Source organism: Heterocephalus glaber, unplaced genomic scaffold, assembly GCF_053883595.1.
Source record: "Heterocephalus glaber isolate CG9 unplaced genomic scaffold, H.glaber_assembly_v1.0 deba00000676, whole genome shotgun sequence".
Classification (NCBI taxonomy): domain Eukaryota; kingdom Metazoa; phylum Chordata; class Mammalia; order Rodentia; family Bathyergidae; genus Heterocephalus; species Heterocephalus glaber.
In genome coordinates this window covers 26,983,027-26,997,726 of record NW_028258156.1, presented here as the reverse complement: position 1 = coordinate 26,997,726, position 14,700 = coordinate 26,983,027, and the positions used below count along the sequence as shown (strand labels likewise).

General features: G+C 41.2%; 1 protein-coding gene across 12 annotated transcripts in view; it reads left to right on the top strand.

Moving 5' to 3' along the window:
- The window catches only part of Magi2 (membrane associated guanylate kinase, WW and PDZ domain containing 2), a 1,273,508-nt gene that overhangs the window by 814,357 nt on the left and 444,451 nt on the right, over positions 1-14,700 (top strand). For all 12 annotated transcript variants that reach the window (XM_087206547.1, XM_021253974.2, XM_087206545.1 and 9 more), the window contains one exon: positions 6,802-7,012. In XM_087206547.1, the coding sequence (XP_087062673.1) occupies positions 6,802-7,012 (211 nt within the window). The remainder of the gene's footprint in view (positions 1-6,801; positions 7,013-14,700) is intronic.

Below are 14,700 nucleotides of genomic sequence, written 5' to 3'. Positions count from 1 at the left end.
CATTACTTTCCCTCATTCCAAAGTGTGGCACTTTCTGAAAGCTTCACATTAGCTATACATATAGACTGTGTCAAGTTAGAATGGGGTAGTACAGAAAACAGATATCCTTTTTCTTCAGATGTTTTTTATCTTGGATTTGGTTATTCTTTAATGAAACTGAGTGGGTACATTCTAAACTATTGCATTTAGATTTATCTTTTGTCTTATACCCAAGACGCTGTTAAGCAGATAGAATGGTAAGTATGCCTATTTTTGCAATATCAAAACCTTAGACTGGACCAAAGCTATAAAATTTATGAGGACTGAACGGAATGCAAAAATGCACACATTTTACTCTCTCTCAGTTAAATTATTTTTATCTCTATACTATTTATGTATCCTTGAGCTCTTCTAAATTTATTATCAAAAGAAAATCATATTTACTGAATCCAACAAAACTCTTAAGGTAAGCAAGATGAAAGAAACTATATTTCTTAATTCTTCACAACAGTAGTTTATAGTAAAATAAGGTCACTGTTTTATTATAAGACTTTGTCTTTTTAAATGTCTGCTTTGTGCCTTGGTGTTTCTATGGAATTTCTAGAAAATCTTACACCCCATCCCAGGAAGACTTTTTAAATCATTACCATTCTTTTAAAAGAGGTGTTCCCTCTTTATTGAAATACTCTTTATTTCTATTAGTAGTACAAAAAAAAACAACTCTTGCCCTAGATAATAAAACATCTAAGTGACATAAAAATGCATTGTGGAATGCTCAAAAAATGCCCCCATTTGATAAAGTTTGTTCACTTCCACAGTGAGTGTCTTAAGGAAAAATTACATTTTAGATATCCCCTCAAAGTAATTTTTAGCTCTAACAATAAAACCATACTGAGAAACGTGTCTTGAAAGTCAGACAATTTTACTTGGCCACCTTGTAAAGAAAAAAATAGCTTCACACTTCTAGGAAAGTAAAACATGCAGGGTTCTTCTGCTCCCTCTCCTCAGTCAGAATTTAAATAACCATGGGGTTCTCCATCCTTCGATCTGACTTATATAGGATATGCATGAGGGCCTGTTTGCATGCATAGATTCCTAATCCAAACTCCATGGGGCTGCAGATCCCAAGACATGGAGGGCAGGGGACAGACTTCCTTGGTTGGCATGGAGGGTCTGACTCTTTCTTGCTCTTTACTATTGAACATCTGTTCTGTTCTTAAGAGTTAATTTCTTAAACACTTTATTCAATGCCTAGTATGTCTGATTTTTTTAAAGATTCATACCACGTACAGAAGAAACACACAAACATATTATCCAAAATACAGCAAAGTTAACTTCTACTGTCCTTATTAAGCAGGGCAGCAAATAGGTAGCATGACACAGTACCATGTAGTCCAGAGATGGGAACACTCACAGCTGCATTGTAAGATGAGATCTCTAACTTATGTTTGAATTATGTCCCCCCAACATTCATCAGTTGGCGTCTAAACCCCCAGTGTCTCAGTTACTTCTCTCTCATTGATGAGACAAAATACCCAATACCCAAAGTTAAAGGGGAAAAGGCTCACAGTTCGTAGAGATTTCAGTCCATAGTTGGCTGGCTCCAGGGCAGAGTGGCACATAGCAGGGGGCCATTGCAGAGGAAAAACAGGTTTTGGTGCCCACAAGGTAGCAAAAGCAACAAGAGACCTTAACAGCATCTTTATGCCCCTTTTATCTTATTCAGACTATCGGATTAGGGAAGTGCCAAGCCAATCACTCACATATAATGGTTTAGTAATCTCCTTGATCCTAGCATCACACTCTAGATTCAGCCACCTGTGACTGCATGAAGATTTGGGAGACATCTAGACCCAAACCGTAACACCCAGTATCTCAGAAAGTAACCTTAGTTGGAAGTGGGGTTATTGTAGACATACTTAGCTAAGATGAGGTCAGACTGGAATAGAGTGGGCTGCAATCCCATGAGATAAGTGTCCTTATTTAGGGGACACTGAGACTCAGACCCAGGAGGAATGCCATGGGAAGACTGAAATGTTGCTGCCACAAGCCACGGGACTCCTAGAAGTGAGGCAAACCCTAAATAGATCCTTTCCTGCAGCCTCCAGAAGGCGCTGGCCCTAGCAGCACCTTGAAATAGGAAATTTCCAGAACCGTGTGACTGGAAATACCTGTTTAAGTCACTCAGTCCGTTGGCAACCCTACCAAACCATTCCATCGCCTTTGGGCCACTCTCTGATTGCCTATTGCCCGTCCTAGTGCCTGGATTGTAGTAGGCTCTCAATGAAAATGTGTACAGCTAATTAATTGATCTGCCATTTCCTAGTAATACAGGAATAAGAGAGCAGTTCCTTCTCTCACCAGCTGTTCAGCCTTGGAGTTCCTCTGACAGCTGCCTTAGATATCTCGCTTCCACTCACTTCACCGTCTTCTAGAAAATTGTCTGCAGCTCTTTTGTGTCACTGGGAATCATTTAGCAAACCATGACGGCGGCACTCCACGTGGTTGGCAGGGTTGGGGAAAGCGCCCCTCACTGCCATGCTGGTTGCTTTGTAGGAAGACACTGAATGCAACTCCATGGCTCCGTGACTCCCACCGCCCAGCAGAGGTGGATGCTGCTTGGAAGAATAACCCAGCTCTGCGGGGCTCAGTTCCTTTTCTGCTTCCTGTCTAAATGTCCCGTCCTCTTTGTCAACAGGCCCTGCTTCTGTGAGGAAGGCTTTCCCTGGTTTCCTGCAGCCAGGAGGTGTATTAGCTTGACTCTAGGTTCCCCGGAGGCCCTGGGCCCCCATATAAACTGCATCCTTAGATTGGCCTTGCTGAACAGAGGTGGGAATGTTATGGTTCTCCGTGCACCCTGTTCATGTTTTGTATTTTTGTTCCCCTGGAGGAGGCAAGTCTAATTATTACTTCCCTCTCAACCCTGCTGCTCATACCCTGATCAAGAGGACTTTCCTCTCCCTTTCTAATATCTTGTCAGGTACCTCCAACATTATGGGAACTTAATTCATGTTTGCTAATGTACAGAGTAGCTTAAGTAAGAATAAAAAAATGAATGACAAGGTTAAACTGGGAGAACGTTGCTCGGTAATCTGTGGGATGATAAATATGATTGCACACTTCTTCAAAGACTAGACTTTTTTTCCAAGAGATATTTAACTTTCTCTTAATACTGTCATATGGAGGTAGGACAACTTTTATTTGTGCGTAGCTAACCATCTTGGATGAATTTTCTGTCTGCATGTAGAATACATTTTCATCACTTTCGCCCATTCTAATCTGCCTTGTACCCATCGCTCCACTGTAAACATTACCGTAACTGGCGCCTTAGGTCAACAGTGACCTTCCTGCTGATGGTGTCTGTGGGGCTTATGTCCTTCTTGGAAGGCTCAGAAGCTGTGGGCCCAGTTCATTCTTTTTCCCTTGTTGTCCTTGGCTTTGCTTCTCTGACACGGAGGTCAGCTGGCTTTTCCATTAGTTCCCCAGCTGCTTTCCTCATCCGCCTTTGCTGGGTCCTCTTTTTCAGTGGCCATTATGTGTTGGAATTTCTCATACAGCTCAGAAATCTAGAGATCTTGATTTCCTCTCCCTGCATTGCTGTCTTGGCTTAAATTATCATGCAGTCCAGCCATCTGCCATTGCCTTTCAAGTGGGTCTTCATGCAGATGCCCTCTCACTTGGCATCTCCACACAGGGCCTCTGGCTCGGTGTGCCCAGACTCTGCACAGGTCTGCCCTCAACAGAGTCCTCCTCCTCCTCCTCCCACGTTCCCTGTGTCCGTGAATTGCCCTGTCACCCACCAGGTCACCACAGCTTTTCCTTTTTCCTTACTTGTCTCGTTTTTGAAACTAGACAGAAGTCTACACTCTAAATATTTTGCAGATCCATTTTTCCCATCCCCGTGCCAACAGCATCTCTTGTCTGCAGCATAGAAATGGCTGAGATGGTCTGGAAACAGCTATTCTTGCCAACCTTGCATCCTCAGAATAGTCACAGGGTCTTTGTAGAGAATGAAAATATGGTGCTGTCTTTCTCTTGCCTAAGACTTGTAAATACCTTCTCACTGCTCTGAGGATGCAGTCCTAATCCAAGTCGCTATCAGTAAGGCCCTGCGTAATCCATCCTTGGTTTATCTGTCGCTCCCTTACTTCGTCTGAAAGAAGTCTTAGACTTGGTGGCAACACTAGATAAGAAATTTTGCATGACTTTTATATGATACAGTGTTAGGTGAATGCCTATGTGTAAAGTCCCCTCTTTCTCTTTTAGTAGCTATCATCACACTTAAAGTTGTAGGCAGGCCACATGTGACATATTTTTAGTTCCACCAAAGTGAAAATCACACTTCTCTTGTTCACTCTTGTGTCTTCAGTGTCTGGTAGGGAGGGAGCACTCAATACACATTGATTAAGCAAATACTGAATAAATGAACATGTTCAGAGCATGACTTGCAAGTTTAGCCCCAAAAGACTGGTGCACCTTGGCTTTATTCACTGGGACCCAGGCACGAGCAGTTGGAGTTCACAGGACTCACCTGTCTCCCTCCCTCCTCGGCACTCCTCCAGGTAAACAGCTTACCCTCCGGTGTTTCTACTTTCCCTGAAGCTTGTTAGCATGCTTGCTCACCCTCTTTCTCCTCAGTGCTCACTGAGGAGGCCAGTGAGGGCCTCACTCTTCCCATCTGATCTCCACACAGTGCAGTGTGAAGCTTGGTGCGTTGCATGCAGCGGTAGAAACATGATATGGTGTGGGGAAGAGAGACCATGCCTCTTGCCTGCACAACTTGTCAAGTTCAAAATATCTACAAGGAATTAGCTGAGAGTCTGTACTCTAAAGGCCATATTATTCTTCTAATTCCCACTTTTTAAGGGCAAAGCAGTGAAAGCTTACAGGGCCTGCTTGTGTTTCCTGATTCCTAATAGATAATTTAATATCCCCTGCCATGATGTGTGATGCCCAAGCAATTGATACTGAGACAAAGCTGACACTGCTTTTGGTCACTCATTTGTCTTTATTAATTCTTGAAGTTATAAAAATGATAAGTAGCCAGTAGATGCAAAATCATGTAAAGAAAACTCCCATTGCAGTCCAAATTTCCTGCTCTCAGGTAATCAGCTGACAATCTGCTGTACATCGATAATATTGGATTACTCTTCAAATACTACTAGTAAGCATCATTTCAGTACATATAGCTCTAACTCATTGTTCTTAAACTACATAGTTTTCTACGGTAATGATAAACACAATTTAATCATATTCTTATTGAGAGGCTCTCATATTGTTTCCGGGGTTTGCTACAAACAATACTGCCGTGGATGTTAGGGTACAGGTACCTTTATGCAGTAATGCATTTATTTCTAGAGTTTCAGATTTTCTAGATTTCAAAGTGGCAAAACTGAGTCAAAGTATATGTGCCTTTGAATATGTACTTTTTATTTTAATAAGTTGATTATTCTCAAGCAATTGCAGAATTTCAGGTTTCCAAGAAGATGTCTTCTCTTCCCCACCGTTATCTTAGCCTCCCAGAATCTCAGTACAGCAGTGCTGTCCTTCTGTTTCCGGGCTAGACTGGCCCCTTGTAGGGACTTCTACAGTGTGTGGTTTTTCTCATTTACTCTCCAGCCATTTCTTTTTCTAAATAGTGCCTGTTTCACTCTTCCCTGATAAGTAAGACTCATGATCTGTTCTTACTATCAGAAAAGCTAAATGGAAGAAGAAAGCCATAAATAGCTCAGAGAAAATACACATTCAGGAATATTTCAAAAATTTATCTATTACATAATTAAGCCTACACTTAGACCACAATGTTTGGCCAATAAGCCCATCCTGGGAAAAAGTAACCTGGAAATTATTTCATTCACTCGCTCTCACTCACGCTGACATATCTCCTACTGCCTTTAAAATGTCTTTATTTCTCCACCTTTTCTCTAACCTTCAGAACCTGAACTCTCCTAAATAAAGGTGTAGAACCCATGCTGTCATTAGGTTTCTCATATATTTTTCTTCTCTTTCAGAAACCTGCCTTTACTACATATTATACATTTCAAGAAGTGTAATCATACTCCATTTAACTATATTATGCAGGATTTATCTCTTCTTATTTTTTATTTTCTCCTCTTCTCCTCCTGTTTTGAGTTCTGTATCAGCCAAGTTGTCATGACATGGTCAGAATAATTCTTCAATGTTCTTGGTGGGTTATTTCTTCCTCGTGTTCTTTTTAATTGCTCAGGAGCTCATATTCAGTGTGCTTGGATTCATGGGTCTGTCCCTCACACTTGATAAGGTATATGTCTGTTTTTGTTTTTGTTGTGTTTTGTTAGTTTTCTGTAACAAATGCCCCCAAATGTGATGGCTTAAAGCAGAGCAGTTGGATTGCACGGCAGCTCCACTGGTTTCCATGTCCCTAAATGAAAACGTTAGCAGTGCAGTGCCCCTTGCTGCGGCCTCCAGGGCAGGGACATTTCCTCATCTTCTCCAGCACAAAGAGGCCACCATGCCCTTGGCTTGTGGTCCCATTTTTCTGTCTTCAAAGCAAGCCACTTTCCTTGGCTACTCTTTACAGCCACCTTTTCTTCCTCTTTATAGTCTTCTTTTCTTCCTCCTTTTCGGCCTGCCTCTACTACCTACGGAGACCTGTGTGATTCCAGGGACCCCCCCCTAGATTACCAAAACTAACCTGCCACCCCCTGGGGTCCTTAATTTAACCACATCTGCAAACCTCTTCTGCCACGCAAGGGCACGTTCACACATTGGAGGCATGGATGTGACCATCTGGAGGGGCCATTGTTGGGGGCAGAGTGACTGACCCGGCTGTTGTCCCTACAGAATCGAGTGAACAGGAAGACAAGAGCGCAGGAGCCCAAGGTGAGACACCCTCCCAGCCTTACCCGGCCCCAGGGTACAGCCAGCCCGAAGCAGTGAAGGAGCCCATGGAGGAGGCCAAGCCCAGCAAGCCTGAGGAGAACGAGGACGTGGACCCTTTGCCTGACAACTGGGAGATGGCCTACACAGAGAAGGGCGAAGTCTACTTCATTGAGTGAGTCTCAGACAGTTCTTTGAACATTGCCAAGATCATAGATAAATGGCGTAGCCAGTGGGGATGAGGTCAGAAGAAAAGCGATTTCATTGTTTCTGCTAACGGTTTCCTTCTTGTGAGAGAATGTGGGTTAGTACTTTAACACCGTCAGGTCTCCTACCCTGCAGTCGTGTAGCTCAGAATGAATTAAACAGTTATACTGTAAAACCTGGAGTGGTCATGAGTCAGAAGGCAAACCTCCTTTTGATGTTATTGTTAAATTGGTAATAGTCCAGATTTTATAGGAAAATTCCCGGTCTCCCCCCTTTCAGGGATCCCATGCAGCTCAACTGAGATTTTTTTCCTACTGGAAATGCCCACGCTCACCATCAGGTCCTTACCAGGATATAGCTATTTAAAGCAAAATGCTTGCTGGTCACAAAATAAAGTTTTATGCATTCATACTGAGGTCAGGTGTTAATAAAATGAATTATTTTCTATAGTTCATCCCATTTCCCTTTACTAAATCCCACTTGCCAAAGAAGCTGAAATGTGAATCCTAAACTACTTGGTAATGCTCAACCTAATCTCTTTTTTCCTTTAGATGTTTCTTCTAAAATACTATTCTTCATAAGTTCTACTAATAATAATGTTCAGCTTTCCTTTTATTTTTAACAATAGGACAACTTTAAAATTTTTTAATTGACAAAATTATACATATTGTATGGGGCACAGCATTATAATTGGAGCCATGTATACAGTGTGTAATAAATCAGCACAATTAGCATTCCCATCTCCTCAAATATTACCTGTAGTATATGTTTGGAGCCCTCAAAGTCTTCTCTTGGAATTTTGGGGTATATAAATAAGTTTCGTAGACAGTAAATGCCCTCCTGTTCCATGTATTGGGACAGCTTTTATAAGGGACTGCAAAGTTGAAGGTCTTGGCCCAGAATTTAATTGTGGATGTGATTAAGACAAGCAACACATTTGCTACAAGCCATGAGATCTAGAAATATTATAAGCCCATACAGTACTCTCAGCCTCTTGTTTATATGGACCTCATGGGGGAAAAATAATAATAGAAACTGAAGTTCTTAGTGTCGGCAGTAGATAAAAATATATAAATGCTGAGTACTCGACAAAAATATTAAAACTGGATTCCCTTCCCCAGCCTGGAGTGATTCATGCCTTAGATCTCCACAGGCACAACTCAGTTGTGAAATTGAAATGTCACCACATACTAACATCTAATTCTCACGTGAAACAGGGCCTTCGGTACGTGTGGCCATGGGAACGGGGAATCAGGTGATTATTTGGCGCTGCTGGGCGCCAGTGTGGTGGAAAGGGGAGCGTTTGGCAGAGAGTGCACCCCTAGCACCTTCCCGCAGGTACTCTGTGTTTACAAGAAGAATGGAACCTTTTGTGTGACCTTGTATTACGGTAGCTGACAACACAGAGACGGCTTCCATGAAATAACTGGAAAAGAGGAAATTATATAGGTTTTTATTTAAAAAAATGGCTAACTAGAATGGTACTGATACATTTGTATGTAAAGACCTAATTTTGATATTAATAAGTGCAGCAGAGGAGAAGTAAAAGTACAAATTCTAGCTGTGAGGTCAGACATGGCACTCAGAACAACTAATGTTGAAAGCCAGAAAACTGATGATAAACACATTTCATGTATTACATAATAACTAAGCACACAGCAAAGAGTGAGATTATGTGGAAATAAAGAGAAGCCAGGATAAATTGATTAGGCAACAGTTTCCCCTATAATCGCTTCTAGACCCAGTGGTAAAAACTTCCTCTGGGATTGTAAGATGAACTTTCCCATCTGTGTCAGGTTTTAGGGCTGTGAGGAAAAGGGACTTTGGAAGATAGAAATTGTGCTTTGTGTATTTAGTAAACACTAGGGCAGGCTTGAGGGCATCTGGCACAATGGCTGTGCCCTCCTAGGCAGTCGGGGATGGCGTTCAGAGTGCATTAGATTTTGCTTCTACTCTCAACCTGATCATCAACTTGGGGAAGAGAAAGGAAAAGCCAGGAACCGTTAGCGAGCAATCTCCGAATCGTGGGACACTCACTCTGCAGAGAAGGAGAGACGGAGCAGACTCCAGAGGAGGAGAAAGGCGGGTGCAGAGTGGAGGGAAGGACTGGGCAGAGGTCGCGGGCAGGCCTGTGAGGTGTGGACCGACCGACCGGCAGAGAAGGGGGAAACCCTGGGAAGTAACTGCTCGGTTTTCTCCTTACTCCATCATTAGTGCCTTTGAAAGGCGACCAAACGATTAGCAAGATTTACTGTTTTTGTTTATTTTTTGTCCTGTTTTTTAATCTCCTTCCTAATGCTGGAGAGAAGGATTGATGGGCAATATCAGGAGCAGCGGTAGGTGGAGGTGGAAAATAAGAGGAAGCGGAGATGATTTTGTTTGCAGGACAGAGCTGATGCCGAGAGGCTGGTGTGTGCCTGCGGAGGAGGAGGCCTGGGGGGCAGGCAGGGCTGGCTGAGCTGGGAAGCAGAGCCAGGCAGAGGCCTCTCAGGGCAGGGAGAACAGGCCCACCCTTCCTCCCGATGAGAGGGTGTTTTAGAAGCTCGCGCTCCCTCGGGGTCACAGAGCAGGGAGTGCATCCGGTCCCCCACTGCTGCCTCTGGTGTCACCGGGGATTCTTTGTCCCGTCACAGTCCCTTGGGGACAGATCTGCAGCAGGGGACAGGGTTGGCACTGAGGGCCTTCTTGGGAACAGAGCCCTGCTGTGAAGTGAAGTCTGGGTAAGGCAAAGCAAGATGCGTGATGGCTAACACATGCATGACCTTGTGTGTTTACCAGGTTTTGTGTATGTCATGAGAACATTGAAAACTGACTCTGGGGCATCATGGTGCACATCTGTAATCCCAGCACTTGGAAGGCTGAGGCAGGAGGATCACCAACAGTTCAAGGCCAGCCTGGGCTACATAGCAGGACCCTGTCTCAAAAATATACATCCATGGATACATACATAATGAATACATAGACTCTCAGTAATTTCTATGAATACAAGACTAAACTTTTGTCAATTAAAAAGGAATTATTTAATAAATGAAATAAATTTTAAAAAATAAATCCAAACATTTATTTAAATTTGTGTACTGTGACTATGTGCCTTTTTTGATCTTCCTAAAGCTGCCCAGCAAGAGTTTAAACTTGTGGTCCTGTCCTGCCTCAGCCTCCCTGATTGCTGGGATCATAGACATGGGCCACGACACTTGGCTTATTTAAATCTTTTGAATCAAGAATAGCAGAGGAAGAGGAAGATCAGACAGACAAAGGAGAAAGTAAGACAAGAGAAATGGGGTGCGTGAGGGAAAAGAGCTAGCACAGCAGCGAGTCTTCCCGGGTAGGAAGCTGTGGGATTTGATCACCGGATCACCCGGAGCCCTGAGTGAGACAGCCCCGCCCCGGCTCCGGGCCGCCCCACCCCCACCCCGCGGGGGCCTCCTGGGTAAACTTGGCTGAACTGTGAAATGAAGATCATCGTAAAAGAGAAGAAGAGAAAGAAGGGAGAGAGTCTTCTATTTGTAAAGTTTATATAAATAAATTTATATCTGAACCAAAAAGAGCTTCATGGAGCACTGAATCATTTAAATGCATATTTTTAAAAGGTACATATAAACATGGGTTTTGAACTGGGGAAACAACCCTTTCTTTTCTACACAATAACGTTTTGAAGTATATACTAATTTATGTGATAGTACAAAATGATTTGTGTGCCTCAGCCCTTCAGCGGTTTTACATTTATGTATATTTATGGGGTTTTTTTGTTTGTTTTTTTGTACCTGGGGGTGCGGAGGAACCACTGAGCTAAATCCCTGGCCCTAGAGGTTTTACATTTAAAAGATGAGTTTCTGTTTTTTCTGTTTTGTCAACGGAGATGAATTAGTGGCGAGCTGTGTTTCCCAGTGTTTCCCAGTGTTTATGCTGCTTCTTCTGAGGGTTTTTTTGTTGTTGTTGTTGTTTTATCTTTTGGTACCAGGGATCGAACTCGGGACATTGTGCTTGCAAGGCAGGCTGTGGAACTACTGAGCTAAATCCCCAGCCCCTTCTTCTGACAAATAATAAAAGCAGATTTCTTTCATCATTTAGGATGATATTTAATGGGAAAGGTGAATAGGTGATAAAGTACTTTTAAAGAACGTAATTTTAAATTGCAAGTGAATGCACTTTTCCAAACATGCTTTAAAATAGTAATAGGAATTTTACTGTTTAGGAATTTTAATAAGACTTTTAAATGCATAGTATTGTGAGAAACCAGTCATTTCTTTGACTTATACCATCACCTTCATTAATATTAGCTTTTAAAATAGGCAGAATATTAATTATCCATGTAAATGAGGGAAATGTAAATGTAAATGAGCCATCAAATACAGAGTGCCTACATTAGTCAGTGTGTTCAGATTACCTTAACAAAAACAGCTAATATGTTAAGCATTAACACTCTTAATCCTTATTTTATGAAACTCAGGCCTAGAGAAGTAAATTACTTTGTGCTGAGAAGTCCTATAACAGCCAAGATTCTTTGATCCTATTTATTCAGTAAGTGTTTGTCAGACACCTACCACATGCTGGGAACCATTTTAAATTCTGAGAATACAGCAGTCGACAAACTGACAGGGCTCATATTTTCATGGGATGTGTTCTGTTTCCAGGGTCCTTGTCCTTGACCAGTTTACTACCGTATCTACTTTGTGCATGGTATGTGATAACCGTCCCACAAAGTTCTTGAGTTTTCTCCATTTCACGGGTGAAGCTCTGAAGTGCCCTTGGACAAATTACATCCCAAGATCACACTACAGAGCTATCCCTATTATCCCAAACTTCCTCCAGTTTATAAACAAATATTGGCCAAAGTAAATGTCTGTATTACAAATGGTATTTGTTTAATAAGTTTCTTGGTCAAAAATTCACTCTTCCAGAATCTACATGTTTCATAAAGAAGAGCTGCCATGGGCTTAATCTGGATGAACGTGCTTTGAGAATCCCATTAAATTACTTCTTTGTTTGGGAGTCAGTTTAGTTAGTGACACAAAAGAGACTGCTATTGCTTTGGCAAAAACGAAAATGACAACAAGAACCTATGTGTTTACTACCATCCTCCTGAAGGGCAGCGAACACTATGTCATCTGCAATAATCGATTTTTAAAGACAGGCTTTTAAAACTGGGAATCACATCTGTTAAAAAATGTCCTGTCTGTATGTAGTCTCCAAGTCTTTCTCAAGGATGAATTTGCTTTTGAACTACAAACACACACACAATAAGTCTGCTTGCTTCTTGTGCTGCTGTTTCTATATTCCCTTAGGTTTTGCATAAGTCACCAATTACTATTTCCAACAAATATAAAACTTGCCACTTGTTGCAGAGAAGACAAAATGCTTTAGAAATTTGTTGTGGAGAAATATAAAATCAGTTTGTGGTGGTGGTGGTGGTGGGGTGTGTGTGTGTGTGTGCGTGTGTGGTATGTAGGAACACCAAAGAAAAGGGTTTCTCATTCAAGACCTGGCATATTCCCACTAGTCCCAAAATCTAGTCTCAGTGTATTTTCTGTAATGCATATCACAACAGTAGCTATATTCTGTGTTTCTATTTTTTTTTTCTTGTAATCCCCCAGACAGAAAATAAGTGTTTTAGAGGAAATACTGTGAAACATATACCCACAATATCCAAAACAACATTTATAATAAAACTTACTTTAAAAATATTTCCTAGCCCAAGAAATGAAATGTGATAGCAGACTCCCATACTCATATGTTAAGAAAATTTGTAGCAATATTACTTATGAAGCAATATTTAACATACTACTGACAGTAACTTTATCTGTGGATTAGTTGTATGTTATCAGGAAATATAGTGAAACATTTAATAAAGTTGGAGGATCAAGTTGGCACTGCTAAGCAATGCTTACATATACGCTCTCATTGCTTTTAAGACTTCTTTTTTAAATAATACAGAAAGTAGATATAGGCTTTGGGAAATATAAAATCACTGAAGATTAATTTAAGACAACATAAAATGTAATTAATTTATATACCTTTAAAATAATGTTTGCTTAAAAATTCATAGAATATAGTCAACAATCTCCATTTATGTTTCTGAACCTATATAAATACTACTACTGACAAGTCAATATTCACGCACATTTTGAATAACTATTTACTCCAAAATCTGTTACTATTTTTAAAGAAAATGAGAAAAGGAAAGCAGAGTTTAGTAATAAAAATGTCTTCTTTTACTAAATTTTAGCTGTTAAATGATGACACTTTAGTATTCATGCAGTAGTGGAAACGTTCAGCCCAAGAAGCAACATGAAGGAGGGAAAGAAGAAAAAGGAAGCACAAAGAAAAGAAAAGGGAGAAGATGCCTTAAAATGGGGTTTGAAGTGGGTCATTCTTGAGGACCCAGTTATTGTACCTAAGAAACAGAAAAGGGTTTGGTAGCCTGACTTGGAAATCAAAATGAATGGGGTAAAATGGAATGGAGGAGAGAGCTGTGGCATGAACACTAAGAAAATTTTGTTTTGTTCCTAGTATTCTACCCACTGAGAACAGCTTTTAAGACTTAATATTCAGCTATAGATGATATAAGTCAATGTTTAATAAGGGCTTTATTCTGGAAAAATGCTCAGTTTTGTATGAATAAAATCTGGCTTGGAAATGACTTGAGCAGAGAATTTAAGTTAAGGAAAAACATTTCCTTAATGTTCCTTAGTGTTCTCTTTCATTACTATGAACATGCAATTTAAGACAATACCTACTAAGCACAAGGCACTCAACACTTCCAAAGGAATTAAAGTAGGGATTCTCGCCCTCAAATGGTAGGTAGTTTTCTTTCCAAATGAGTGGCTGGAGTTTGGGTTCGATCTTGGTTAGCCCCCGAAGGTGAAGGAATAAAGCAGCTCCATGTCAGAAGCTGTGTTAGGTTCACTTGGCCTCTGGTTTCAGACTGTAAAGCCCCAGTTTGGGATTCAGTTAGAGCCAGGTCCACACTGGAACATTCCTGTTCTAGCTGTGTAACTTCGGACAAGTTACCCAGCTCCACCCAGCCTGCTTCTCCGTCTGTACAGTGGAGTTCAGAGTGCTTAGTTAGCCACAAGGCCTATTGGCAGGAGGGGAGGTGGTGCCGACGTTTTCCTGAGTGTAGACAGAGTGACTGTGCAGTGGGGTACCCTGTGCTCTCGTAGCTTTTCCTGTTGAAGTGACACATTCTCTATGTGAGAAGGTTTTCTCAGAAGATAAGATGCTAGTATTTAACGTGCCGCCTTTGTCAGTTTGGCAAAGGTTAAGCTTACAAAGTTTATAGAAATATCTGATTCACTAGGGTCAGCCTAGTGCATCTCTTCATGGCCACCCTGATAGGAATTTAAATAGAATTGCAGAGTTGAGTGATATTTCAGGCCTGGCTTGTTCTGGATAGACTCAATATGTCAGAAGAGTTTTGGATACACCCATAGATAAACCTTTTCTGTTTTTAGATGTTTCATCCAGATTTTTAATATGACATTGAACCTAAATAGCTACTGACTTTTTTCTACTTGATCTCCCACTCTTCATGATCATTACATTAGCTTTATTCGTAGAAATATGAAAAGCAGTATATGATGTCAATGAGTTTTATACTAATTCCTGGAAATTCCATTCCAGAAACATCAGAAGGCAGACATTTTCATCTTCTAC